Below are 27,486 nucleotides of genomic sequence, written 5' to 3'. Positions count from 1 at the left end.
CATATCAGGCTCTCTGCTGGCAGCACAGAGCCTGCTTGGGATTCTCTCTCTCTCTCTCTCTCTCTCTCTCTCTCTCAAAAATAAATAAGAATTTTTTTAAAAAGAATATGTTTAGATTCAGAACGTGAGTAACTTGATGAGGGTTGGGAATAGCTTTAAACTGGAAAACACCCTGGTTTCAAGAACTGTCTACTTTAAAACAAGATTTCACCCTTCAACTTTTCTAGTGCCAATCAATACATAAGCCTGTATTTCTCTGCTTGATCATCATGATACAGTTATTCCCAAAAATAAACATTAACCAGAGGTTATCTCCGGGAGTGAAACACACACGAACTGATTTCAGGATTGCTTTAATACCATATTAGGCCCACAAGCCTCCCATTTCCCAAAACTCTGATACTGACAGTCCCTTTTTCAAATGAGACTGATTACGATCCTTGAACCTGACATGTAACCGTCAGGCAGGGTCTGGGAGTTGGGAGCCTGCAGCTGATGGGAAGGGAGACCCTCCAATTAGAGGTCAACTTTGGACCCCAACATTGAGAAGACACAGAGAACAGGGGGAACAATAAAGAGCTTGAAGTGAGTTGGTAACTGGGGGGTTGGAAAGGATCACGTGGATCAATTAGACCATCTTCATTCCACAGATGAGAGAACTGAGGCCAAGAACTAAAATTCCAACCCAAATTATTAAATTTCCAGGCCAATTCACACCTCTCTGCTTAAGGAACTGGTACTAATTTTCTCAGAAATGTAAATTCACAGGCAATTCCAGGAGCCTTCCTGAAATCTAAGGAGGGAGAATGTGACAACTCGCTAAAAGCAATGACCTTTTCACTCTGTCTTCACCTGAGTGCTCATGTCTAGGGAACCAGAGCCCTGGTCAGCCATGCCAGGGGTGGAGTCATTCCTTCAGGAGCCCTCAGGAGGCACCCAACTCCACAAACAACTAGAGGCCTCCATGAAGGCCCAGGCTAGAAGGAAGAGGTTTCTGGGCCTCTCCCCCAACAGGCCTCTCATCATTTTCCTGGAATGTCAGAGACCTGATGGCTCAGGTAGGCAAGCAACTGTATGCAATCCCCGGGCTAGTCAGAAACCTCAGGCCACCCTTCCTCTCAGCCCCACACCCACCCTTACCTGGGCGCTTCCATTCCCCCATCTCACAGTACCCATTCCTCGGCCCTTTGGCCTCCCCTCAGCCATTAGCCTCTTGCTCCCACCGGCCTAGACAAGGCCCTTCTTTCTCCTTCCTCCCTCTCAGCCATCCCCACCTTCTGCTCTCACCCCGACAGAAGTTACTGGAAGGGAAGCAAGTGAGAAAGGAGTGAGGGGGTATAGGTATAAGGGCCCCACCTGCTTCTACACCTTGGAACAGTGGTTCTCAAAACTCAGGGACTCCGACCAACAGCTTTGACACCACCTGAGCCCTTGTTGAAGTGCAAATCCCGCTCCCACCCAGACCTGCCAAATTAGAAACTCTGTCAACGACGGGCCGGCAATGAGTATCAAGAAGTCTGCAGGCGCTTCTGAAGCTCGCTGAAGCTTGAGACCCGAAGTCTCGGCGCAAACTACCTCCCTGCTCTTGCCCGCCAGGCCCTCCCTCCCCCTCCGCGGACCCCCCTTACCCCGGCTCGGCCGCCTCGGGATGACGCAGTGTTGACTCACGCGGGTCAAGGACGGTGGCCCGGGCCAGGCTGGGAGCCGAGGCGAATCAATGGGGTTCGGCGGCCCCGCGCTCAGCCGCGCGGCCGACCTCGGCCCTCGCTCTTCCCGCCAACCGGCACGCCGGGGTTTCCCACCTGCAGCGCTCGGGGGGTCCGCGGGCGGGAGCCTCCCCCTGCGGCGACGCACGCACACCGAGCCCCTCCCCCCGCCCTCCCCCTTCCTTGGGGAAAGGCCCAAATCTGTTTCCAGGAGCCCACCCACCCGCTGCCTCGCGCAGCCCCGCGCCCAGCCCCGCGAGGCGCTTGCGTTTGTTTCCCTGGAAGTAAGAGAGGTCCGACTAGATCAGTCGTCCCACCGATGGGTTTATTTTATACACAAGTTACTCATTTAAAAAAAACAACAACAACACCACCACCACCGTTTTGGCCTTTTTTTTTTACAGCGAAAAAATTATATATACACACATTATAAACACTGTTTGATATAAAACACAATATCTACAGTCTACTTACAGTTAATCAACTTGCTACTTCTAGTTCGTCTGTGATTAATTTTAGTCACCGACGAGTCAGTTTGTCTGCTTGATTTGTACTGTACTATTCCTTTAACACCTTGGTCATATAGGTACTTAGTGACAGTGCAAAACAAGCATTTAAGATTCTTATCAACTATTTCTCTTTGACAAAAAGAACACACACATCTCAGAGACAGAAGCTCTGAGATCACTTTGGATTTAAGGCAGCAGTATAAGAATGTAATATAAAAGTAAAGAACACTTCCTTTAAAAATATTCCAAAGCTGCCTGAAATGTGGACCCCTTTTCCAGGGCATACCTCTGGATCTGGGATGCCCTTCTGCTTTTCCATTAAGTAGGATGTAGATACAGATTGTAGAAACGTCATTCAAGAAGATCTTATTAAAATCTTTAAAGTTATAACTTAAAAATTTAACAAAAAATTCAAAAATTACTTTTTATAAATAGAAAAAACAATTTCCTTTTTAAAAAGGGGGTGAATCTAAGCAGTGAAGAGTCCCTTCATCATTCAACCTAAAATCAGTATATAAACCATTTACGTCAAAATTAAGGTTTCAGTGTAAGTTTGCTGTTTAGCCAGTGCACCAAATATTTTAGGTTTCCAGAATACCAGAAAATTGATTCCCTTTCTCAGAGTTTTCCAGTATCGCCTATGGAGATTCTCTGTAGCAAATGTTATTCCCAAATCCAGTTTTCCGAACATGCCAATGTCTACGGTCATCATCCAGCATTAAAATAGCCTTTATCGCCCTCAATGTCCACTTCCTGATCAGAATCCTCTGAAATCTCTGACTCAAGGTCTTCCTGGGAGGCAGGGGAGGGCGAACACTGAGAGCTATCTAGAACACCTTTATTCTGCTCACTGGTCAAGTCTTGCCTTTGGTCACAAGGATTGTCCAAACTTTCCAGTTCTTCTTTTTTATTGCTTTGAGGGTTTTCCTGGATGAAAGGAATGAAAGTGAAATTGGTAGGCTCGTGAAATATGGAGGCATAAGAGACGCAGATCAGAATGTGTTTTCATTCTTTATCGTCTTTAAAATTTTTAGTTTATCTCTTGCTTTCAGCTATAATCTTTTTATTCAGAAAACACATTATTTGTGCTTCTGTCTCACTTTAGAATAAAAGTGCCTGTCACATCAGAGAAAGATCATGCTCTTGTGAGAAAAGAACAAGCAGTCACAAATACAACTAAATGGGTTGTGTCAAATGAACACTTAGCTCCAGCCCGGACTCATGGTCTCAAGGTTCTAAGAGTTTAAGGGAGAAGGGAAATCAGATTACTACAGATACACACTATCTTCATTCTTCAAGTATTTTTAAACCTTGCCAATTAACAGGGTCTTTCAGCCATTTAAAAACTATGAATGCTATGTAGTGAATTCAGGAGAAAGTTTCAAAATCATTAGATTGAATCCTTTTTCCTCCATTTTCTGGACTAAATTTATAAACTTATAAATGATACGGAGCAACGTACAAAATCATGGCAAAGGTAAAAATGCAAAACTGAAAGAATGTTGCCAACTGCAAAGGGAGACAATTCACTGCAATTTACTTAAAACCTGGAGAAAATTTCTGGAATATATATTCCCACATATTACATAGGAACCGCTATTTTAAAAATTCCTGGTAAACTGCAGTCAAATCTTTGACCAAGAACCAAATAAGTGAGTGAATTCTTAATACTGTTTGTCTAAAATAGACATAAACACTACAAAGAAATATTATGATATATTGCTATGGTTTTTTTTAAGCAAGACTATAGAATAATATATTCACCAGGCTTGCAACTAAGTAACAAATAGATGCACAGGGTCAGAGATTGAGAGGGAATCTGCAAATTTTTAAATCATGTTAGAATAATGAAATTATGGGATATTTTCTGTTTCAAAGTGTTGTGACACCATCTGATTTTTAATGAAAAAGTTATGACTGCTAAATTTAAAAATGCACACTGCTTTCAATTTCCCCACTCGTATTACTTATTTCAAAAATATTTTATTTATTCTAAACTGTACATACACTGACAAATGAACAATACAGCAATTGTCAGATAACTATGGAGAAGACCTGCAGATTAGAACATCAAAAACAAATCTTTAGCTTTAAGTCAGTAGAGGTTTTTCAAAAACTGAATTAGCCTTTACTTTTTATCGCATATTGCGTAACAAGGTCATTGGAAAAAAGACTGTTAGTAAGTTTCAGCTTGTATATTCTCTTACATGTCTTATATTCATTTTAAGAGCTGGCATTAGGTGGGAAATAATTTTAAACTCTTTGATATTTAATTCTTCTAAAAACAGTGCAAACAAGACTGAAAGGTGTTTATTTCCTTATATTTACCCTTGAGCTCTGCCTGGTTTTATTATGGCTGTGTAAATAAAAGAAACAATTTTCTCCCAAAGATAACTGCTTAAGTCATTTACTGTCAATTACTTTATCTTTCCTGCGTTAATTAGATAAACAACATATGGGGTTTATAAAACAATTAGCCCGGAGTTTTACTAGCCAGTGTGTGAAAACCCAGCATAATTGATATAGGAACTGCATTAGGTGCTTTTAGCATTACTGCCACCTGAGCAACTCATCCTGAATTTCAGCAAGACTATTTGCCTTTTTAATCAAGGTGAAGAGGTTAAATAGTCTCTCAAATGACTTTTGCATACAACCCATAACAGGCTTCGCATTGAGATAACATGATAAAAATATTTATTTCCATAGAAACACAACCATGTCGATACCTGTTTTAGTCTTCTCCATTTAGCGCGACGATTCTGGAACCAGGTTTTGACCTACAGGAAAGACAGAAAGAAAACTTGCCACGAACCCAAGGCGCCTGGGGGGGTAATGGAGAAGCTGATCCTCGGCTGTCGAGCAGATCAGCGCTCCTGGCGTTAGATAGCGCGATGAGACCCGCCAGAGCGCAAGGTGGCTCGAAGTCTGTCTTCCGCCCGCGACCCCCGGACCAGGAATCGGCCCCGAGCCCACAGGCGCGCTCACCTGTCTCTCGCTGAGCTGCAGCATCTTGGCCAGACGCTTCCTCTCCGGCGGAGAGAGGTATTTCTGGGTCTCAAACTTCTTCTCCAACTCGATGGTCTGGTCGTTGGAGAACCTCACCTGGCCACCTTTCCTTTTATGCAGAGGCCTCTGCAAGAAAGGGCTCCAGAGCAGAGGTTTGCCTAGGGGAAGCGAGAGAGCCAGAGAGCCTAGGGTTAGTGGGTGACAGCCCTGGAGTGGCCAGGCCCTGGGAGTGACAAAGGGGAGGAGGGGACGCAGGAGGACACTCAACCAGACATGTTCACATATGCCCACCCACCCAAGGACCCAATACGTGCCCACCAAGACACATACATACCCAGAGACAGAAACACGCAAAGTCACACACACATACGCTGTATATGCATGCAGACGACCCTTGTACACTCACAGACACAAACGGCCATCACACCCATAGCTGGATTCAAGCACAAATCTTTTGACCCCCAAAAGAACACCCACTATAAATTGGGCTTAAAAATAAACCCTCTTGAACGAGTCGCTCTCGAATTTATACACAACTCTTCTCACTTCTAGGCCCTCTCACTTGGTGAGCCGCACTTTCCAAATACCCAGAGTCTGTCTGTGTTGGGAAGGAACCGGGCTGTTACACTACCCAAGGCGTTCCGGCCCGGGGCCGCGGGCAGGAGCCTGCTTGGGAAGCCCTCGGGCCAGGCGCCACTCTAGGCCGTTCCTGGAGCTCCCAATCCTAGCTCCAGGGCGCAGCGGCCTCCTCTGATTTCACACCCGGCGGCGGGGGCGGCCAGTTAAAGCTACCCCGTGGGCTATGGCAACATTTCCGTCAATGTGTTTCCTGTTGGTCTATCTCGAAAAACCCTTTGCTTCCTCCTGCGCGGTCCCAGCAGTAACCCAAGGAAACCCAGGGCGCGCTCTGTGAAAACGTTCACCCCAGGCCGTGCCCGGCTGAGGGTCCCGCTCTGGCCCCAGCAGGCGAAGACAGTCACGCCGGGGTCACCGCCCGCACCAAACCCTCGAGGCTGGAATCAAAAATACAGTAAAATATTTTTTTAAGTAAAGAACTAAAATATAATCCCCTCCAAGTCTGTCTAACGATGAGAAAGGAGGGTGGAGAGCTGTGCTAGATGCCGCTTCATAAACATGAGGTCATTAAAATGTTAATTAATGAAAATGCTAGTCTGTCTCTAGGGTCCCTACAGAAGCTGCCAATAGCTGAGAGTAAATTTAAAACCCTGGTGGCCCAAGGCAAGGACCCCTCTTTCTTTATTTCCCCCTGGGCTTCAGATGCCAAAGACGCCAAAGGCCACCCGGAGTGCGGCTCACCGTGGGCTTATTTCTTAGGCCGCGCACTGACGGGGACAAGCCCCGAAAATACCATATGCCCTAGGTGTCCTCACTGCCTTTCCTACTCCAAAGACCTGTCAGTCAGTCCGTCCGTCCGTCCGTCCGTCCGTGGGTCTGCAGGCCTGCCCCCAAACACTGAAAGCTGGCATTGTTGGTTTGGTTTTTTTTTTTTTTTTCCAGATTTTGCTTACGTCAGGCTTCAGACTAGTGCAAAACAGCCTCGGGGAAAAAAAAAGGAAGCAACTGGTTATTTTAGCTGCCATAAAGTCACATCCCACACAGAGGAAATGAACAATATCAGAAAAACGGATCCCGGCTATCAGAAGTCGAGTGTTTCCTGAATTTGTCTGTATTGAGGATGTCGATAAAATAATCAGCAGCGTGCACTACTCCGGGGGAAGGGTCTGCTTCATGCAGCCAGGAAAACACTTAACAGCTTCTGAAACCAGATTTACTCCTATCGAGAACTCAAGATTTCCTGTATGAACGGAAAGGGTCAGGCTCTTTCACTGCACAAGCTTGTTGAACCAGGTCCAGCCTCGTAACCACCCGGGCCCGGCAGCTATCCCTGCCCCATAGGGCCCGCCCGGGGCGCCTTGGCACTCCCTTCCCGGTCCCTCCAGCTAAGGGGACCCCACCCCGAGCGACACACGCGCCCCAAGACTGCCTTCGGCCACAAGCCCCCGTGGCAGCGCCAGAGGTCTCGCCCGGGCCCGCGCGCCCCGACGCCTGCAAGGTGCAGGAAAACCAATCTGAGTCATGGTGCGGTCAGCCCGGCCGCGCGCCACTGGGGCCCGCGCCTCCTGTCCCCGCGCGCGCCCGAGAGCCGCTTTTCGATCGCTTTTGCCACAACTTTCTATTGCCTCCCACTCCGCCCCCGCCGCCTCCTGGACGCTGCCACCTGCCGGGTGGCGCCTTCCTCGCCGCCGCCGCGGCTCGGCCCCGCCATGACCCGGGCCGCCTTACCCAGGGGGTCGTGGCGGAACAGGGCGTGCGTGTAGTCGTTCACCGTCCGCGGGAAGGGGTACAGAGGGCCCCCGAAGCCGCTGGATCCGTAGGCGGCGGCCAGCGCGGCAGCGGAGTGGTGCGAGAAGGCGGGGTGGATCGGCGTGGGCTCGTACACCGGGGTCCGGTAGGAGGACACGAGGCTGGTGAAGGAGGAGTTGGGGGACGGCAGCGTGGGGGCGGGGGTGGGCGCGGCGGGCCCGCGGCCCAGGATGTCCTCGATGTAGAACGGCGTCGGGTGCGCCGGCTGCAGCAGCGGCGTGGGCGCGTACAGCGGCACCCCCACGGCACCCGCCGCCGCCGGCCCGGGGTGTGGGTACTGCATGGCTCCGCTGCGCTCCGGCCCCTCGGAGAGCTGGCGGCCCGCGCCGCGGCGCTACATTTATCCGCGCTCCGCGCTCCCGGCGATAGGCTCTGCCGCCCACGGGGTGGGGCCGCGCTCTCTGGCCCCTTCCTGCCGCCCGGCCCTGCGGCCAATGGCGCGGAGCCCCGGGAGCCGCCTCCCGCCCCCACCCTTGGCCCGCCCCCGCCGGCCGAGCTCCCCGCCCCCCGGGACGCGCTCGCTTGCAGCCTTTTAGGACCCTGCGCCCCGGTGCCCGGCTGGCCGCCGCCGTCGCTCGGGGTTCCAGGCACCCTGGTCCGGGAAGCCCTCGAAGGAAGCCCAGGGCCATGTCCGTCGTGGGAAGACACGAGGAAAATAGCGCCTGGAACACACGGACCCAAGTGGTCCCAGCCCCTGCCGGGAGGCAATTCTGCCGAAACTCGGGGAGCACTGGTCCAGGACCGGGCCCAGGGTGACAGGGGCCTGTCCCAGGCACGGAGCAGCTGGACTCGAGCCTGGCAGGCGTAGAGGCCGCTGGCAGAGCCGCGCCTTCGCAGGCCTGAGAGTACTGTCCCCGTCGGCGCGCTCGCTGGAGTAACGGTGGCACTGGCTGTTGCCCGGGGTGTCTCTGGAGCACGTATTGGGAGAGTGCCCTGAATTCCTGGGGCAGCCCCAAGGACAGAAATCCAGCCCTTAGCTGCGTCCTATTTGGGGTAAGGACGACTAGACTTCAGGGGCTCCGGGCTCGTGGCGGCTCCAGCCCCTTTCATTTGTGGGCCCCCGCACTCAGCCACTTCCGTGAGGACGCTCGCAGAAGCCGCTTCGGGGAGGAATCAAGGGAAGGCCTGGGTCTTACGGCGCCAGGTAGAATTTGTGCAGTCTTCTCCGATCCAGTGGGGTTGCTCTGTGTCCCCTATCCCCGGGTCCTGGGGTCGCAGCTGCGCGCAGCACTGCTTTCCAGTTTTGCACGTGTTTTCTATTGAATCCGTGGCTCTACCCCTTGTGGCCTCGGCTCTGTGCAGCTCCACTCGCCTGCGGGGCAAGGGGGCATTTTCTTGATTGACGCCCTCCTGCGGTCGTCACACCTCGCGGTGAGCAGTTTCTGCTAAGGTCCTCCGTTAATCGTGGAGATGCAGATTGCCCAGCTTTTTCTGTTGAGATTTTTTATTTACATCTTGGAACTATTTTCCGACTACAGCGAGGTGGCAGACGAAGGAAGAGTGGATTGGCGTCTGGTTGAGCCGAGTTCGAGTTTCACTGCGCACATTTCTGTTGAGCAATTAGTGTGTGTCAGCAGTGAACAAGACAGATGTAGTTTCTGTCCTGACGGAGGCGAGAAACAAACTTTAATGCAATGGCTTATGTGTGTGCTAGGAAGGAGAAGTACATAGTGATCTGAAACCTTACAACCGAGGGACATCACCTAGTTGGGGGAGGGGGTGTGTTAAGGGAAGGAGAGTGTTCTCCAAGGAAGTGATGTTTGCAAAGTGAGTAGTTGTCAAAGAACCTAGGGAGGGACGAATATTCCAAGTTGAAGGAGTAGCATGTGAGTGTGGTCAATGAAACTTTGGTCATTTTCCCTGAGCTTTTCTGAAACATTTGGAACTTAGCCTAAAGGCTCCTAATCTTTTGGGGGTGGAGTCATAGGCAACTTTGAGAATCTGATGACAGGCAAAAGCTACAAGCACAGACAGACCCAGTGAGCGTAACATGCTATCATTTGAGTTAAAACATTAGGAGAGGGCAAGGATATTTATCTGTGCCTTTGCTCTAGTATGTGAACTATCTCTGGGAGAATACACAAAAAACTAGTAACATCGGCTGTCTAGGAAGAGAGAGGTGGATTTGAAGGAAGAACATGCTATATACTTGGAATATTGGGAGAACTGAACCATGTGGATGTGTGACCTATTCACAGAATAAGTAGATCCTTGAAGAAATGGCTGATTCTAGGTCTGGGGCAGGAAAAGTACAAGGTAAGCCCAAGGCACCTTGTGCTAGAAACCACAGAAAGGAGACAGACCGCCTTGATGAGTCTCCCATTGGCCAAATTTGGGGTGGTTTAAGCATCAAAAACACATTTTGGATTATAACACATTGAATATAACAGTTCAAAGTATCACTCTCTGTAGTGATACTCAGAGAGGGATGGTGAATGGTAAAGCTGAAAGGATGCCAGCTAACAAATGTAAAACAAAAAGCTTGATAAAATCAAACATGTAATCATTCATTCAAGAAAGAATCATCTTTAGGGATGCCTGGGTGGCCCAGTGGGTTAGATCCACTGTGGATTTCAGCTCAGGTCACAACCTCACAGTTGCTGAGGATCAAGCCCACCTTGAGCTCTAAGCTTGGTGCTGACAGTGTGGCGCCTGCTTGGGACTCTCTCTCTCTCCCTCTCTGTCTCTCCCCCACTCATGTGCATGCTTGCTCTCTCTCAAATAAACAGAACTTAAAAAAAAAGAAGTATCATCTCTCAAAGTAAATAAATAAAACTAAAAGAAAGAAATATCTTTGGACCAGAGCCATGGAGTGAAACATCATGGAGAATGAGGATTTTTACATCTCAGAGTATCACACCAATTGATTGGATTCTAGATTAAAGGGGGAAAAAGGCTATAAAAGACATTTTGGGAGCAATAGGGAAAAAGCGAAAATGAATTGTACACTAGATGACATTAGTAAATTAATGTTTATTGTGTTATGTGTGATATTGGTATTGTGGGTAAAATACCCTTATTCTTGGGAGGGGCAGGCTAAAGTATTTAGGTGTGAAGGGTCATGACATCTGCAACTTTCAAGTAGTTCAATACACCCAAAACATACATGCACATACACACACGTATAGATAAACAGGGTGATAAAGCAAAGTAGAAAGTTCTTCATTGGTGAATTTAGTTGAAGCTTATACTAATGTCCATTGAACTAGTTTCAGCTTCTCTGTAGATTTGAAAGTTTCCAATATAAAACTTTTTAAAGTATGATTTCAGATGTTAAAAAATGAAAGCAGTCTCATTTTTTGAAGGTAAAAATTATTTAAATTGTTTGTTAAGTCTGCATACAAGTTGCCCCTGGAAACTATCCATGGAGGGCTGTTTGAGAATCATCGGTCCCTCTGTGGTCCGTTCGGATGCTGTGCCCATTCCCCCAGTTATTATTCTCACCGCATGGCTTGATGGAGAATTCAGGCAAGTGTGCTCTTCTGTGTACCAAGGACAGAGACAGGATTTGGGGACAAAGAAAGGACAATTATTAGCTGAAGCTCAAGGGTGCCTTCAAAAGTTATGTTTGGGTCTTCAAAGATTGGGACCCCAAAGAACTAACCAGGTAACTGATTATTGTCTACTCACAACATATTTCTCCCTTGTCTTTGTTTTTCTTTTCCTGCCCCTTCCACCCAGCAAGCAATTGAGATGATTACTCTAATTTATGCAATGCCTTTACAGTAAATCACTAGCCAGCCGTCATTCTCCATCTTCAAAAATTGTATGAGTTTATAGTTTATTCTGTGCGTGACATAGCAGCCAGCCAAAACGATGGAAATCTACAAACCTTCCAAAAATAAATACTAACATGCTAGGAAAATAATCACTGCTATAGGAAGAGGAAGCATCATCCCTTTCTTTGATTTAGCCACAGACCCTGTGAGGTAGATGGAGATCTTAAAAGGCATTGATATAACATTCCAACTCCGCTACATAATGCTCACCAGCAAATTGAAGCACTTAATTCTGTTAAGCTATATAACACTACCTCTTCTAAATCCAGTCGTCAGATCCATGTTCATTTTGCTATGGTTAAAAAAAAAAAATTACAACCACATTTGTGAATGTCACATTTATTGAACTACATAATTTTTAATATCACTTGTGTAGGTTTTATAGTTTGTTTTATTGTTTTAAAAGTCATTTGGGGCTCTAAAAGAACTAGATTTTTCCGAAGTTGTCCTTATAATTTTTTTTTCACACAGTCAGAACTAATAAAACAAAACTGTTATAGCTATTTAATTCAAAATCTCTTGGAGTTTCAATATTTTTTCTCTGCTGGATACTAAAACCAATAAAGCTACATGAGATTTTAATTATATTCTGAATTAAACAAGACCCTCTCCAAAAATTTGGCACCATTTATTTTAGTCACTGCTATTATAAAAGAGACCAAACTTTGTAGGAAGGGAAGGTGGGTCTCACCTCTAATTTATCTAGTAAAAACCTAGGTAATTCTTTTTTCCAACTTCTTTTGTTTTTAAAAGATATTTAGTAAGTGAATTAAGAGAAATAAACTTTACAAATAAGCAAGTGCAACTTATTTTCAATTATTACACATAGAGGTCAAACTTCAAATTAGCTACAGCTTGAAAGCATCTATGGATTTTATGATAGCAATTTGGTCCCCTTTTTAAGTTTTTTTATTTATTTGGGGGTGGGGGGGAAGAACTGAGAGAGAGGGAGTGAGAGGATCTCCAGCAGATTCCCTGCTATCAGCATGGAACCCAACCATGGGGCTCGATCCCATAAACTGTGAGATTATGACCTGAGCCGAAATCAAGAGTCGGATGCATAACTGACTGAGCCACAATTTGGTTCTATTTTTACTTACACTGAAAGTTTTATTACCTTCAAGTGCTGGGATGACTAAATCATTTATTAAATCACATATCAAATCATTGTATTATTACATTTAATTAAAACTTGACCGTGCTCGCTTCGGCAGCACATATACTAAAAACTTGACAAAATCTAATTACTTAGTGTTTTAAGGCTTTACTAACTTGCAGAATACTAATGTGATTAGATACAAATGTCTCATCTGCATCATGGATGGGATCAGAGCTCTGGAACACATGGGCAGTAATCACCATGATATCGACCCAGTGATGTCTATATTTCACATATTATACCGTCCTTAGCACTGTAATGTGGATGTACTGATCAAGAATGGTTTGATGAAGCTTATGCTGTTTATTTGCTCAGTTAAAAAAGTGATGAAGCACTCAATAATAAAATAATAAAAAGATAAACCCGTTTTTTTAAATGCAAAAGATCTGAATAGACATTTCTCCAAAGAAGATATACAAATGGCCAATAAGCACATGAAAAACTATTCTATGTCAGTACTTATCAGGGATATACAAATCAAAACCACAATAAGGTACTACTTCATACCCATCAGGGTAGCTATAATAATTTTTTTTTTAATCAAAAAATAGCAAATGTTGGCAAGGTTGTGGAGATGCAGAATCCTCAGACATTGCTAGGGGAAATGTAAAATGAAGCAGCTCCTTTGGAAAACAATCTGACAGTGTCTGAAAAGTTTATAAATCTTTTATTATTTCTTCTTTTGTGAGAGAGAGAGAGAGAGAGAGGGGGAGAATCCTAAGCAGGCTCCATGCTCAGTGCAGAGCTCCATGTAATGCTCAATCCCAGGACCCTGGTATCACAACCTGAGCTGAAACCAAGAGCCACCCAAAAAAAAAGTTTAAAAATAAAGTTACCGTATGATCCAGTGATTCCACTCCTAGACACATACCCAAGAAATGAAAATATATGTCTGCACAAAAACTTGTACACAAATGTTCATAGCGGGATTATAATACCCAAAAAGTGGAAACAACCCAAATGTCCATCAACCTACGAATGGGTAAATAAAACATGGTGCATCCTAGCAATGGAATAATATTTGGCAATAAAAATGAATGAAGTACTAGGGATACATGCTGCAACACGGATGACCTTTGTAAACACTTTTCCCTGTCATGCGACTTTATTAACTGATATTTTTACCAGTGTTATTGAGAAATGGTTGACATACATCAATTGTATAAGTTTAAGACATATAGCATGATGTTTTGATAAACATATATTGTGAAATGGTTACCACAATAGGTTCAGGGAACATCAATCTTCTCATATAGGTACAATAAAAAGAAAAGAAGAAAATATTCCCCTTGTGATGAAAACTCTTAAGATTTACCCCCTTAACGACTTGCTATATCATACAGTATTGTTAGCTATAGTCATCATGATGTACATTGCATTCCTAGCACCTATTTATTTTATTTTTTAATTTACATGCAAGTTGGTTAGCATATAGTGCAATAATGATTTCAGGAGTAGAATCCAGTGATTCATCCCCTACATATAATACCCACTGCTCATCGCAACAAGTGCCCTCCTTAATGCCCCTCGCCCACTGAGCTAATCCCCCCACCGAAAACCCCTCCAGCAATCCTCCGTTTGTTCTCTGTATTTAAGAGTCTCTTATGTTTTGTCCCCCTCCCTTGTTTTATATTATTTTTGCTTCCCTTCCCTTATGTTCATCTGTTTTGTATCTTAAATTCCTCATATGAGTGAAGCCATATGATATTTGTCTTTCTCTGACTAATTTCTCTTAGCATTATACACTCTAGTTCCAGCGAGTACTTATTTATCTTATAAGTAGGATTTTGTACCTTTTAAACATCTTCCTCCAATTCCCTCTCCCCCCACCCCCTACGTCTGATAGACACAAGTCTGATCTCTTTTTCTTAGAGTTGTTTTTGGGGTTTTTTTGTTTAGATTCAACATGTAAGTGGGATCATGCAATATTTCTCTTTCCTTGTCAGACTTATTTCACTTAGCATAATGCCTCCAAGGTCCACTCATCTTGTCACAAAACTACGATTTCCTTTTTTTTTTTTAACATTTGTTTATTTTTGAGAGACAGAGAGAGAGCACAAGCAGGGGAGGGGCAGAGAGAGAGGGAGACACAGAATCTGAAGCAGGCTCCAGGCTCTGAACTGTCAGCACAGAGCCTGGTGCAGGGCTCGAACCCATGAACTGCGAGATCATGACCTGAGCCAAAGTCGGAGGCTTAATCAACTGAGCCACTCAGGCGCCTCTCGATTTCCTTATTTTTTTTTTGGCAGCTGCATAATATTCCATATATTTATATATTCATCCATTGATGGACACTTAAGTTGTTTCCATGTCTTGGCTATTGTAAATAATGCTGCTAGGAACATCATGAGGGTGCAGACAATCTTTTTCGGTTAGGGTTTTTGTTATCTTTGGATATATCCCAGAAGTGGAATTGCTGGATCATATGGTAGTTCTATTTTAAATTTTTTTTTTTTAATAATTTTTTTTTTTAAGTTTATTTATTTTTGAGACAGAGAGAGATAGAGCATGAACGGGGGAGGGTCAGAGAGAGAGGGAGACACAGAATCGGAAGCAGGCTCCAGGCTCTGAGCCATCAGCCCAGAGCCCGACGCAGGGCTCGAACTCACTGACCGCGAGATCGTGACCTGAGCCGAAGTCGGACGCTTAACCGACTGAGCCACCCAGGCGCCCCCTATTTTAAATTTTTTAAGGATCCTTCATACTGTTTTCCATAGTAGCTGCACCAATCTGCATTCCCACCAATAGTGCACAAGGGTTCCCTTTTCTCCATATTTATGCCAACATTTGTTGTCTCTTCTCTTTTTTATGATGGTCATTCTAACAGGCATGAGGTGATAATCCCACTGTGGTTTTAATTTGCATTCTCCTAATGACTAATGATGTTGAGCACCTTCTCCTGTACTGGTTTTTGAGGTTTTTTTTTTTTAAGTTTATTTATTTATTTTGAGAGAGAGAGTGTGTGGAAGAGGGGTAGAGAGAGGGAGAGAATCTCAAACAGGTTACAGGCTGTCACAGCAGAACTGGACTCAGGGCTTGAACTAATGATCTGCAAGATCATGACCTGAGCTGAAATCAAGAGTCAGACACTTACTGGGGTGTCTGGGGGGCTCAGTTGGTTAAGCATCTGACTTCAGCTCAGGTGATGATCTCATGGTTCATGGGCTCGAGCCCCACGTTGGGGGTCTGTGCTGAAAGTTCAGAGCCTGGAGCCTGATTTGGACTCTGTCTCCTCTCTCTCTGCCCCTCCCCTTCTCATGCTCTGTCTCTCTATCTCTCAAAAATAAAAAAACATTAAAAAAAAAAAGTCAAACACTTAACCAACTAAGCCACCCAGGCACCCCTCATGCACTGTTATCCTTTCATGTATCTTCTTTGTAGAAATGTCTTTTCAGGATCTCTGCTCATTTTTAAAGTGGGTTATTTGTTTCGTTATTGAATTGTAGGAATTCTTTCTATGTTTTTGATATTAACCCTAATCAGATATATGATTTGCAAACATACTTTTCCCATTCCACAAAGTGTGCTTTCACTTTGTTAATAATTTATTTTGCTTTTTAGTTTGATGTAGTCCTACTTGTTTATTTTTTATTTTGTTTCTTTGCAAACACTTTGCTATGTGAAAGAAGCCAGACACAAACATCCCTGATGAACATAGATGCAAAAATCCTCAACAAAATACCAGCAAACCAAATTCAACAATACATTTAAAATATCATTCACCATGATCAAGTACAATTTATTGTAATATATTGCAAACATGGTTCAATATTCGCATATCAACAGGATACATCACTTCAAAAAGAAAAAGGATAAGAATCATATGATCATTTCAATAGATGTAAAAAAAGCATTTGACAAAGAACAACATCCATTCATGACAAAAATTCTCAACAAAGTAGGCTTAGAGGAAACATACCTCAACATAATAAAAGCCTTATATGAAAAACCCACAGCTAACATCATCCTCAATGGGGAAAAACTGAGAGCATTTCCCCTAAGATTAGGAACAAGACAAAGATGTTCACTCTCACCACTTTTATCCAATGCAGTAATGGAAGTCCTAGCCACAGCAATCAGACAAAAACAAAAATAAACTTTTGGGACTACAAAAGCTTCTGCACAGCAAAGGCAATAACAAAACTAAAAAGCAACTTATGGAATGGCTGAAGATATGTTTTTTAAATGTTTATTTATTTATTTTGAGAGTGCACACAGGTGTGTGAGAGCAGGGGGAGGAGGAGAGAAAAGGAGAGAGAGAATCACAAGCAAGCTCCATGTTGCCAGTACAGAGCCCAACATGGAGCTTGATGTCACAAACCATAAGATCATGACCTGAGCCAAAACCAAGAGTCAGGTGTGTAACCAACTGAGCCACCCAGGTGCCCCTGAGTGAAGGTATTTGTAAAATGATGTATCTGGTAAAGATTTAGTATCCAAAATATATAAAGAACTTATAAAACTCAACACCCAAAAACTAAGTAATCCAATTTAAAAATGGGCAGAAGTCGGGGCATCTGAGTGGCTCAGTTGGTTGGGCATCTGACTCTGGCTTAGGTCATGATCTCGTGGTTTATGAGTTTGAGCCCCACATTGGGCTCTCTGCTGTCAGCACAGAGCCTGCTTTGGATTCTCTGTCCCCCGCTCTCTGCCCCTCCCCTGCTCAAGCTCTATCTCAAAAACAAATAAAACATTTTTTTTAATTTTAATAAAAAAAAAGAAACCAAACAAATGAGCAAAGGGGAATAAAAAGAGAGAGATAAACCAAGAAATAGACTTTTTGAAAAGAGAGAGAGAAAGCATGAACTGGGGAGGGGCAGAGGGAAAGGAAGAGAGAATCCTAAGCAGGCTCCACGTCCAGGGCCAAGCCCGATGTGGGGCTCTATCCCATGACCATGAGATCATGACCTAAGCAGAAATCGTGAGTCAGAGGCTCAACCGATTGAGCCACCCAAAGTGCCCCAAGAAACAGACTTTTAATTATAGAGAACAAACTGATGGTTACCAGAGGGGAGGTGGGGGGGGGGGGGGAGGTGATGAGGATTAAAGAGTACACTTATGATGAGCACAGAGTAATGAATAGAATTGTTGAATCACTATATTGTACACCTGAAACTAATATAGCACTGTATGTTAACTATACTGGAATTAAAATTAAAAACTTTAAAAAATTAAAAAAATAGAAAACAAGGAAAAACCATTTTCAGAGGGAATGAGGATAAGAGCAGGAATCATAGCAATTGCTATGGAGTTTCTGTGGTGGCAGTAGCTGTGAAATGACAGGAGTCAGAATGAAAAGCAGCATCTTCTATGCACGGTGGCTCGTGGCACTGAGCCATAGTTTGGCACCCTTCTCTTTCATGGTCTTGGGAGCAATGATTGTGGAAAAGAATCATTGAGCTCGTGAGATCGAGCTCCACGTGAGACTCAGTGCTGACAGCCCGGAGCCTGCTTGGCATTCTCTCTCCTCTCTCTTTGTCCCCCACTCAAATAAATACACTTTAAAAAAAAATAGTACTCGTATACATTACCATTGCTTATCACAGAAAATTCTTGTTTAAGAATCATATCTGAGGGGGGGCACCTGGGTGGCTCACGTGGAGGCGATAGAAGGCCAGCCACAAAATGAGTATCCTCTCATTGTTTTCTACCTTATTATACCTCCAAGGCTGAAAGTCTAGAACGCTTTTGCTACATTTTGATAGTCCAGCAGATAGATAATAGCTCCATTTTATAGATGAGAAGTAGGCTTAGAGAAGGTAAACAATTTGTACAAAGGCACAGAGCTAATAAACAAAGCAAGGATTTAATCTCAGATATGATTCTTTTTTTGTAATGATTATTTATTTTGATAGAGAGAGAGAACAAGCAGGGGAGGGGCAGAGAGGGAGGGAAAGAGAACCCCAAGCAGGCTCTGCCCTGTCAGCACAGAGCCCGACGTGGAGCTCCATCTCACATGAGATCATGACCTGAGGTGAAATCAAGAGTTGGAGGCTTAACGGACTGAGCCACCTAGGCACCCCTCAGATACGGTTCTTTTTTTTTCCTTTTTTTTTAAGTTGATTTACTTATTTTGAGAGAGAAAGACAGACAGACAGAGCAAGTGCTGAAGAGGCAGAGAGAGAGGGAGAGAGAATCCTAAGCAGACTCTGCACCATCAGTTCGGAGCCCAATGTGGGGCTCAAACTGATGAACCATGAGATCATGATCTGAGCTGAAGTCAGACACTTAACTGACTGAGCCACCCAGGTGCCCCCCCTCAGATATGATTCTTAAACAAGAATTTTCTGTGATAAGCAATGGTAATGTATACGAGTACTATTTTTTTTTAAAGTGTATTTATTTGAGTGGGGGACAAAGAGAGAGGAGAGAGAATGCCAAGCAGGCTCCGGGCTGTCAGCACTGAGTCTCACGTGGAGCTCGATCTCACGAACTCTGAGATCATGACCTGAGCCAAAATCAAGAATCAGATGCTTAACCAACTGAGCCACCCAGGCGCCCCAATAATTGCACTGTTATTTCAAGCTCCATATATTTCAAATATTTCAATTATAGTTTAATTATCAATATTTTATTTTAAAATAAGTCATAGGCACTTCTTACATAAAGGATAGGAAATAGGCTTATTATTTGTCGTTACCAAAAATTCAGGAAAAGATTATTAGGCTTATCGATTCAATTCCCATTGATAAAAAGAAAAATCAGGGTGATTCTAAAAGGGTAGCTTTTGTTTTCACTATCCTAGTTTTGAGTTATCCAACCAAGTGATATATAATTCAGTGAGAAAATAACAAAAGACATTTAAAATTTTTCTTTAATGTTTATTTATTCTTTTTTTTTTTATTTTTTTTAACGTTTATTTATTTTTGAGACAGAGAGAGACAGAGCATGAACGGGGGAGGGTCAGAGAGAGAGGGAGACACAGAATCGGAAGCAGGCTCCAGGCTCTGAGCCATCAGCACAGAGCCCGATGCGGGGCTTGAACTCACGGACCGTGAGATCGCGACCTGAGCCGAAGTCGGCCGCTTAACCGACTGAGCCACCCAGGCGCCCCAATGTTTATTTATTCTTGAGAAGAGACAGAGTGTGAACAGGGGAGGGGCAGAGAGGGAGACAAAATCTGAAGTAGGTTCCAGCCTCTGAGCTGTCAGCACAGAGCCCGACGTGGGGCTCGAACCCATGAACTGTGAGATCATGACCTGAGCTGAAGTCGGATGCTTAACCAACTGAGGCACCCAGGCGCCCCAACAAAAGACATTTAAAATAATATTTTTAATAGAATATCTATGAAGTGTTTTCATGTTTTTCTCTTCTTTCTCTTCCTCTTTGGGAGAAAATGTCCCAAGGGACATCTGCTACGGATACTCCTGCTGACCAAAAGTCACTTACTTCATCAGACAATATGCCAAGCCTAGGTATGGCAACAAGGTTTTAAATTTCCTTCAAAACAAAAGCTTTTGAATAAGGGGGTCAGGTTAAACCTAAGGAGATATCAGATTAAATTCTTATTTTCCTCGGTCTCTTCAGGTTCACATTGGGGAAGTATCTTGAAGGCATAGAAGGCGACCAGAAAGACTAGAAAAGACTTTTGGCTGCCAAGGGGCAAAAAGAAATGGTAAGTAAACATACAACAATTTTGTTTAATAAGAATAGAATAGGAACAAAATAAGCACACATTTGAAAAGGAGATCTCGGGGCACCTGGGTGGCTCAGTCGGTTAAGTGGCCGCCTTCAGCTCGGGTCATGATTTCACGGTCTGTGAGTTCGAGCCCCCCCTCGGGCTCTGTGCTGACAGCTCAGAGCCTGGAGCCTGTTTCAGATTCTGTGTCTCCCTCTCTCTGACCCTCCCCCGTTCGTGCTCTGTCTCTCTCTGTCTCAAAAATAAATAAACGTTAAAAAAAATTTTTTTTTTGAAAAGGAAATCTCTCTTGAACTCAGTCCACTATTTGTCTGACACGTTGGACAATGTCAATGCGAGATTACACAGATTCTGCTCCCACCTAAGACATAGAAATCTGTCAAAGAAAAAATGAGATAAACTACACAACTTTTCTTGAGCACATCAGAGAGCTAAGGTCTCAGGGCAGCTGAGTTCTCTCAGGAAAGACAGGACTTCCTAAGGAGAGACAGGGATGAGCAGTAGCTGACCTGTGGTAAAGCCTGTGAGGAGGAGACACCAGATACCATGTAAACATGTAAGAAGAAGTCAGCTAAAAGTTTAAACAAGTTGCCAAAGGCTTAATATGAGCCAACAAGAAAGTATAGAATCTCTAGGAAGTGCAGACACAGTGGGAATTTGCACCCACTAGCCGGGTCTTCACAGACTTTACCAGGTGCTCAAGAGAGTCTGGAGGCTGGGCAGAAGACCAGAGACAGCCTACATCCATGATGCAGGCCCTGGGAAGGGAGGAGCCTTCACTACACGAGAGGCATGGAGCCCAGACCCTTCTTCCTTACAGACAAAAGCCACAGGGAGAAGGGCAGCACCATCCTGGCTCCTAGGGAACAGGTAAAGACCACTGTGATTGAGATAAAGGTGAAAACAAACACAAACAGAAAACATCCACTCCTAGGGGTGGGGCACGACACTCTTCCCTGCAAAGAAAGGGCCAAAGATATGGTCAGAGTTTGGTGACCCCAGGGAGGGACGGGATCACTGAGAAAGCCCAACTCCCCTAAGACATGGGACACAGGGCCTGCTTAGAAGTAAGGCTGGACCTGCCCAACAGAAAACCCTCCTCAACCTCCACCCCAGCCAACAAACCCCAGGAATCAAGGCATAGCATCCTTCCCAAGGCAGAAGGGCAAAAATGTGCTTAGAGACTCTTCCATGGCTCAGGCACACAGGGAAGGCTGAAAGTGGAGAATAGAGCAGAAATATTGAGAAAAGCCCTCCAGCAACTTAGCTCTCTGCCCTCCCCCCATTACAAGTACTGAAAGCCAAAATTCTAGAGAAAATTTTGAAGGCATCCAGAGAAAGAAGACATTAAATGCAGAAAAGCAAAAATAGGAATTACCTACCAGCCCTCTTGTTAGAAACTGCAACCAGAAGACAAAAGAGTGACATCTTTAAAGCGCTGAAAGAAAATAACTATCAACCCAGAAATCTATACCCAATGAAATATCTTTCAAAAATGACAGAACAGAGAATTATTTAGAAACCAAAACCTGACAGAATTCATCACCAGCAGTCCTGTACTATAAGAAATGTTCAAGGAATTTCTTTAGGCAAGAGAAATATATATGGCATTGTAAACAAATGAATGGATTTACAAAAACAAGTGATCTCTGGAAATGGCTAAAATGAAAATAAATAGGAAGACATTCTTTCTCTTATTTTTTATCTAAAAGATAAATGACACTCATTTAAAAAAATATAGTAGTAATGCGTTGTAGTTCTATTGCAAATATAAAAATAAAATGGAAACAACCAGAAAAGATGAGAAATAATTAAAAGTATGCTGTTGTTTGGTTCTTAAACTATACTTGCATCAGTATAATGTTTTTGAAAGTAAACTGATTAATTCAAGATGTATATTGCAAACCTTTGGACAACAACTAAACAGAAGTTTAATGGCAATAAAATAGATTCATAACAACATTTAATTAATTCTAAAAGAGGCAGAAAAAGAGGAAAAAGGGACAAAGAACAGAGGAAACAAACAAAACAACCAGCAAGATTATATATTTAAGACCAATAATAAAATTAAATGTAAGCATTCTAAATAAGCTAATTAACAGACAGATTGCCAAGGGCATCTGCATGGCTCAGTTGGTGGAGTATCCGACTCTTGATTTAGGTTCAGGTCATGATCCCAGGGTAATGGATGTGAGCCCCACATCAGGCTCCCCACTTTCTTAAGGTGGAAGATCACTAACTCAGACAGGAGCAATGTTAACTATGGTTGCTGCTTATTTTCAACAAATGCCCCCAGGAAAAAGGCTATATTCACTGAGCAAGGTCAGAGTCAGGTCAAATAAAGACAAGTCCTGTGAAGGGGGGGGGGGGGGGGGGGTCTCCAGAGAATTGCCAGATAGGTCAAATAATGACAGTTATTTGAGAATGGTGTTTTCAGAAAGCTCCAAACCTATTCTATGCCAGTCAGTGGCTACTAGGCTACTGGTTTTCACTATGATCGTGGGACTGTTGGTTTTCAAGGCTAATAAGAAGCTGGGGAGAGTGATGAGAATAGGTCAAGTTAAAGTCCCACAAAGCTCATCATTCTAACCAAAATATAGCCTTTAAAAAAATAAAAAATAAATGCTCCTTGGATTATTCCAAGCCTTTGGTTTATTACAAGAATTCTAAAAAATTTTTCTCTTGACAAATTTTCTCAGTGTCTCCTTGCTTTTATGGAGGACTGTTTTCAGAGGACCTTACTCTACCATTCCCACTGACTTTACTTTATTCATTACTTTGAAGCTGTCATTCCATTGTCTGCTTCCTTTCTTTCTACTGCAAAGTCAGCTGTCAGCCTAATTGTTTTTCCTAGTAATGTCTTTTTTTTTTTCTAGTTACTTACAAGACTGTTTCTTTATTGTTGGCTTTTAGCTGTTTGACTATGGTGTACCTAGGTGTGACTTTATATTCACCCTGCTTGAGATTTACAGAGCCTGAGTCATTCTCTCTTCTTCCTTTGGAGGCTCTAATTACATGTATGTTAGATCTTTTCACCATACCGTTTCTTTTGTTTCTGTGCTTTTGTCTCGTTATGTCTAGTGTAGCTATTTTCTTCTAACCCATCATCCACTTTTAAAAACTCCCTTTAGGGGCACCTGTGTGGCTCAGTTGGTTAAGCATCTGACTCTTGGTTTCAGCTCAGGTCATGATCTCACGGTTCATGAGTTCAAGCCCCGCACTGAGCTTCTAACTGGCAATGCAGAGCCTGCTTGGGATTCTTTCTGTCTCTCCTCTCTCTGCCCCTCCCTTCCTCACTCATGCACATGTGCTCTCACTCTCTCTCTCTCTCTCTCTCTCTCTCTCTCTCTCTCAAAATAAACTTAAAAAAAATCACAGAGGCACCTGGGTGTCTTATTCAGTTAAGCTTCCGACTTTGGCTCAGGTCATGATTTCGTGGTTCACAAGTTCAAGCCCTGCATTGGGCTCTGTGCTAACAGCTGAGCCTGGAACCTGCTTCAGGTTCTGTGTCTTCCTCTGTCTCTGCCCCTCCCCCACTCATGTTCTGTCTCTCCCTCAAAAATAAACATTAAAAAAATTAAAACAAATTCAGCAGTCAAAAAGAATGAAATCTTGCCATTTGCAACTATGTGGATGGAACTGGAGGGTATTATGTTAAGCGAAATTAGTCAGCAAAAGACAAATATCATGACTTCACTCATATGAGGACTTTTAAGATACAAAACAGATGAGCATAGGGAAGGGAAGCAAAAATAATATAAAAACAGGGAGGGGGACAAAACATAAAAGACTCTTAAATATAGAGAACAGAGAGTTGCTGGAGGGCTTGTGGGAGGAGGGATAGTCTAAATGGGTAAGGGGCATTAAGGAATCTACTCCGGAAACCATTGTTGCACCATATGCTAACTAACTTGTATGTAAATTAAATAAGGGGCACCTTGGTGGCTTAGTCGGTTGAGCATCTGACTTCAGCTCAGGTAATGATCTCACAGTCTGTGAGTTTGAGCCCCACGTCAGGCTGTGTGCTGACAGCTCGGAGCCTGGAGCCTGCTTCAGATTCTGTGTCTCCCTCTCTCTCTGCCCCTCCCCTGCTCATGCTCTCTCTCTCTCTCAAAAATAAATGAAAACATTAAAAAAAATAAATTAAAAAAATTAAAAAAAAACAATAAATAAAATTACTTTTAAAAAGTACGTATTGTATAACAAAAAAAATTAAAACAAAATTAAAATAGATTGTAACATTTAAGAACTTTTTTTCCCATCTGCTAATTAATTCTACCTACAATATTAATGCCACTATGATTCAATTACCTCTTCTATTTTGAATGGATTTTTAGGCCAAAATCACATACAATGAATCATTTTAAGACTTACTGTTCTCATTTCTCAATACATACAAATATTGAATAATTATATTGAACTATTATATGCCAATTATGTCTCATGAAAAAATGAAAATTTTTAAATAAAGTACATAACTCAGTAGCATTTAATATGTTCACAATATTACACAACCATCACATCTATCTAGTTCCAGTATATTTCCAATATCCCAAAAGAAATCTACATACTTATTAGTCACTCCCATTTCCCCTCTCAATCAGCCTTGGCAATCACCAGTATGTTTCTATGAACTTACCTGTTCTGCATATTTTGTAGAAAAGGAATCATAATCACACAATATATGAACTTCTGCATCTGACTTCTTTCACTATATTTTCAAGGTTTATTCACACAGTATCATGTACCAGTATTTCATTCATTTCCATGGCCAAGTAGTAATCCATTGTATGTATATACCACATTTTGTTTATCCGTTCATATGTTGATGGACACATAGGTTGTTTATAACATTTGACTATTGTGATAGTGGTGATATGAACATATATGTACAAGTATTTTAAGTGGATGATTTTTTTATTTTCTCTTGGATAGGTACCTAGAAAGGGAATTATGGGTCATACAGTAATTTTATGTTTAACTTTTTTAGATACCATCATTTTTCTACAATGACTGAACCATTTTACATTCCCACAAGCAATATATGAAGGTTCCCATTGAACATCTTCACCAATACTTGTTATTTTTTGTTTTTACTATAGCTATCTTTTTGGATGTAAACTGGTATCTTTCTGTGGTTTTGATTTGCATTTCCTTGAAGATGACATACACTTTGATACTTTCAAGATTCTGTATTCAGCTTTGGATAGTTTGAATATATAATGTCTCTCATTGTGAATCTCTTTGAGTTTCTCCTGTTTGAATTTGTTAAGCTTCCTGGATGTACAGATTCAAGTGTTGCAACGAATTTGGGAAGTTTTCAGGCATTATTGCAAGTATTTCTGCCCATTCCCCTCCTCTCCTTCTGGCACTCCCTTTTTGCAAATGTTGGTATGATTCATTGCACTCCACAGGTCTCTTAGGCTTTATTTAGTTTTTCCTTCATTCTTTTTTCTTTCTGCATTTTGGATTAGACAAATTTCAATTAACCTGGGTTCAAGTTCACTGGTTCATCCTACTGCCTCCTCACATCTGCTATTGGAATCCTCCAGTGTTTTGTGTATGTGTATTTTCATTCCAGTTTTAATACTTTTCTGCTCAAAACTTGTGTGGCTCTTTTTTTTTTAGTTTCTTTACTAATATTCTGTATTTGTTGAGACATTGTCCTCCTGAATTCCTTTAGCTCTATGAGTGTATTGAGACAGTTCATTTAAAGTCCAATGTTTGTGTTTCATAAGGGATGGTCTGTATTCTTCTGTAAATGGCCCATACTTTGTTCCTTTGCATACTTCTTAGCTTTCTGTTAAAAATTTTTTGGTATTATAATGTGGTTCTCTGGAAATGGGAGTCTTCTTGCCTCAGGGTTTTTGTTTGTTGTTGTTTTGTTTGTTTGTTTTGTTGTTGTTACAGCTGTGGCTGTAACCGTTTGTTACTTACCTAAACTATTCTCGACTATCGATTCTTTGACTTCTGTAGTCTCCGAGGTCTCTTTTTGCTTGCATAGTAAGCTGACAGATTTCCTTGAATACCAGTAACCAAGAAATAAATAAAACAAGAAGTAAAAAAAAAAAAATTAAGGAAAAGAAAAAAAATCCTTCGAGCCTTTACAGATTGACTGTGTTGGAACACACCTTCAGTGCTTAGCCAGGCCATTTAAAATCTGCCTTAGTTTTCACTATCTGCTTGTGCTGAGCCTGGAGATCAGCCAGCAGTGAAAGCTTAGGGTCTTCTCTAAGCATGTAAGTTGGCCTGGACATGAGTGGCTTTCTCAACTCCCCAGTATACGTAGTCTTTGAAGGCCTAATTTCCCTAAGAAACTCTCTCCTTTTTTTCCCTCTCAGGCTTTACGTGCTCTGTTATTTACCTCAGCTGTCATTTTTTGCCCCAGGTAGCAGCAGGGCATTCATTGGCCTTATATTTTTGAGAAATGCCTGCCACTTTTCCACCCTGAGTTGTGAATTAGATGAAACAAAGGCAAGTGCCTTGCTTCAGTCCTCCAGATTGCCCCAGGCAGAACAATTTTTTGAGAACAAGAGGTCCTTTACTCCTTCAGGACCAGTGAACGGGGTCCCCACTCGGAGAATGTGTGTTTGCCGTCTGTCTTCACCAGGGAGCTGGGAAGGGGAATGGAGCAAGAGCAGGTAAAATAACAAAGATTTCCTAGTTTTTTGCCTTTTCTTGATTCAGCATTTGCTTTGTTGCTATAAACCTAGTTCTGACAAAGTTGTTTCTGAATGGTTTTGCCTCAGGAGGAATGAGTCCTTGAAGCTCCCGATTCTGTTTTTGCTGATAGGTTTTTTTTTTTGAGTGCTTGATATTGTATATGAAAACCTGTAAAGCTGATTTAAGGCTTGGGATGTTAAAATTCTCTGGTGATCTGGGCGCACTTGGCTAGCTCAGTCAGTGGAGCATGTTACTCTTGATCTCAGGGGTTGTGAGTTAGAGCCCTATGTTGGGTGTGGAGCCTACTTACAGTAAAAAAAAAAAAAAAATTTAATTTTTAAAAAAATTTTTTAAGTTGAGTCATACGTTGGGTGGCTCAGTTGGTTAAGCACCCAACTTCAGTTCAGGTCATGATCTCACAGTTCTTGGTTTCGAGCCCCACGTCGGGCTCTGTGCTGACACCTCAGAGCCTGGAGCCTGCCTCAGATTCTGTCTCTGTCTCTTTGCCCCTCCCCTACTTGCACTCTAATGTAAAATAAAACATAAAAAAATTCTCTAGTGATTTATTTTTGCTTGTCAGTTGCATTAGCATTCCTAGGTAACTTTAAAATGTCAGAGAACGGATGACTTAAAGCTGGAC

General features: G+C 43.0%; 2 protein-coding genes across 4 annotated transcripts in view; one reads left to right on the top strand and one right to left on the bottom strand.

Annotated features, from left to right (window-relative positions):
• Nucleotides 1–1,993: 1,993 nt before the first annotated feature.
• On the bottom strand, nt 1,994–7,988 carry HHEX (hematopoietically expressed homeobox). Its single transcript, XM_042908857.1, has 4 exons — nt 7,526–7,988; nt 5,201–5,379; nt 4,942–4,992; nt 1,994–3,142 (listed from the first exon to the last, which is right to left on the bottom strand). The coding sequence occupies exons 1-4, from the start codon at nt 7,887–7,889 to the stop codon at nt 2,924–2,926; spliced, it is 813 nt and encodes a 270-aa protein (XP_042764791.1). The 5' UTR covers nt 7,890–7,988; the 3' UTR covers nt 1,994–2,923.
• A 164-nt stretch (nt 7,989–8,152) lies between these two features.
• IDE (insulin degrading enzyme) overlaps nt 8,153–27,486 on the top strand; it is a 195,033-nt gene continuing 175,699 nt past the window's right edge. Inside the window, exons 1-2 of one of the 3 annotated variants that reach the window (XM_042909112.1) lie at nt 8,153–8,599; nt 20,072–20,159. The gene's annotated coding sequence lies outside the window, so the exon portion shown is untranslated. Of the gene's footprint in view, nt 8,751–19,833; nt 19,960–20,071; nt 20,160–27,486 lie in introns of those variants that run through there. The other 2 variants (XM_042909111.1, XM_042909110.1) reach the window with 2 other exon arrangements.

The sequence above is a fragment of the Panthera leo genome, chromosome D2 (genome assembly GCF_018350215.1).
Source record: "Panthera leo isolate Ple1 chromosome D2, P.leo_Ple1_pat1.1, whole genome shotgun sequence".
Lineage (NCBI taxonomy): Eukaryota > Metazoa > Chordata > Mammalia > Carnivora > Felidae > Panthera > Panthera leo.
Note: the sequence above shows the minus strand (reverse complement) of the source record. Positions and strands in the feature narration are given on the sequence as shown.

Excerpts from the sequence above, each read along its gene's own strand:
- HHEX (XM_042908857.1), bottom strand. The coding sequence starts at position 7,889 with ATGCAGTACCCACACCCCGGGCCGGCGGCGGCGGGTGCCGTGGGGGTG. Across the intron at positions 5,380-7,525 it reads GTTCCGCCACGACCCCCTGG|GCAAACCTCTGCTCTGGAGC; the intron begins GTAAGGCGGCCC and ends CGCTTCCCCTAG. Across the intron at positions 4,993-5,200 it reads TGCAGCTCAGCGAGAGACAG|GTCAAAACCTGGTTCCAGAA; the intron begins GTGAGCGCGCCT and ends TCTTTCCTGTAG.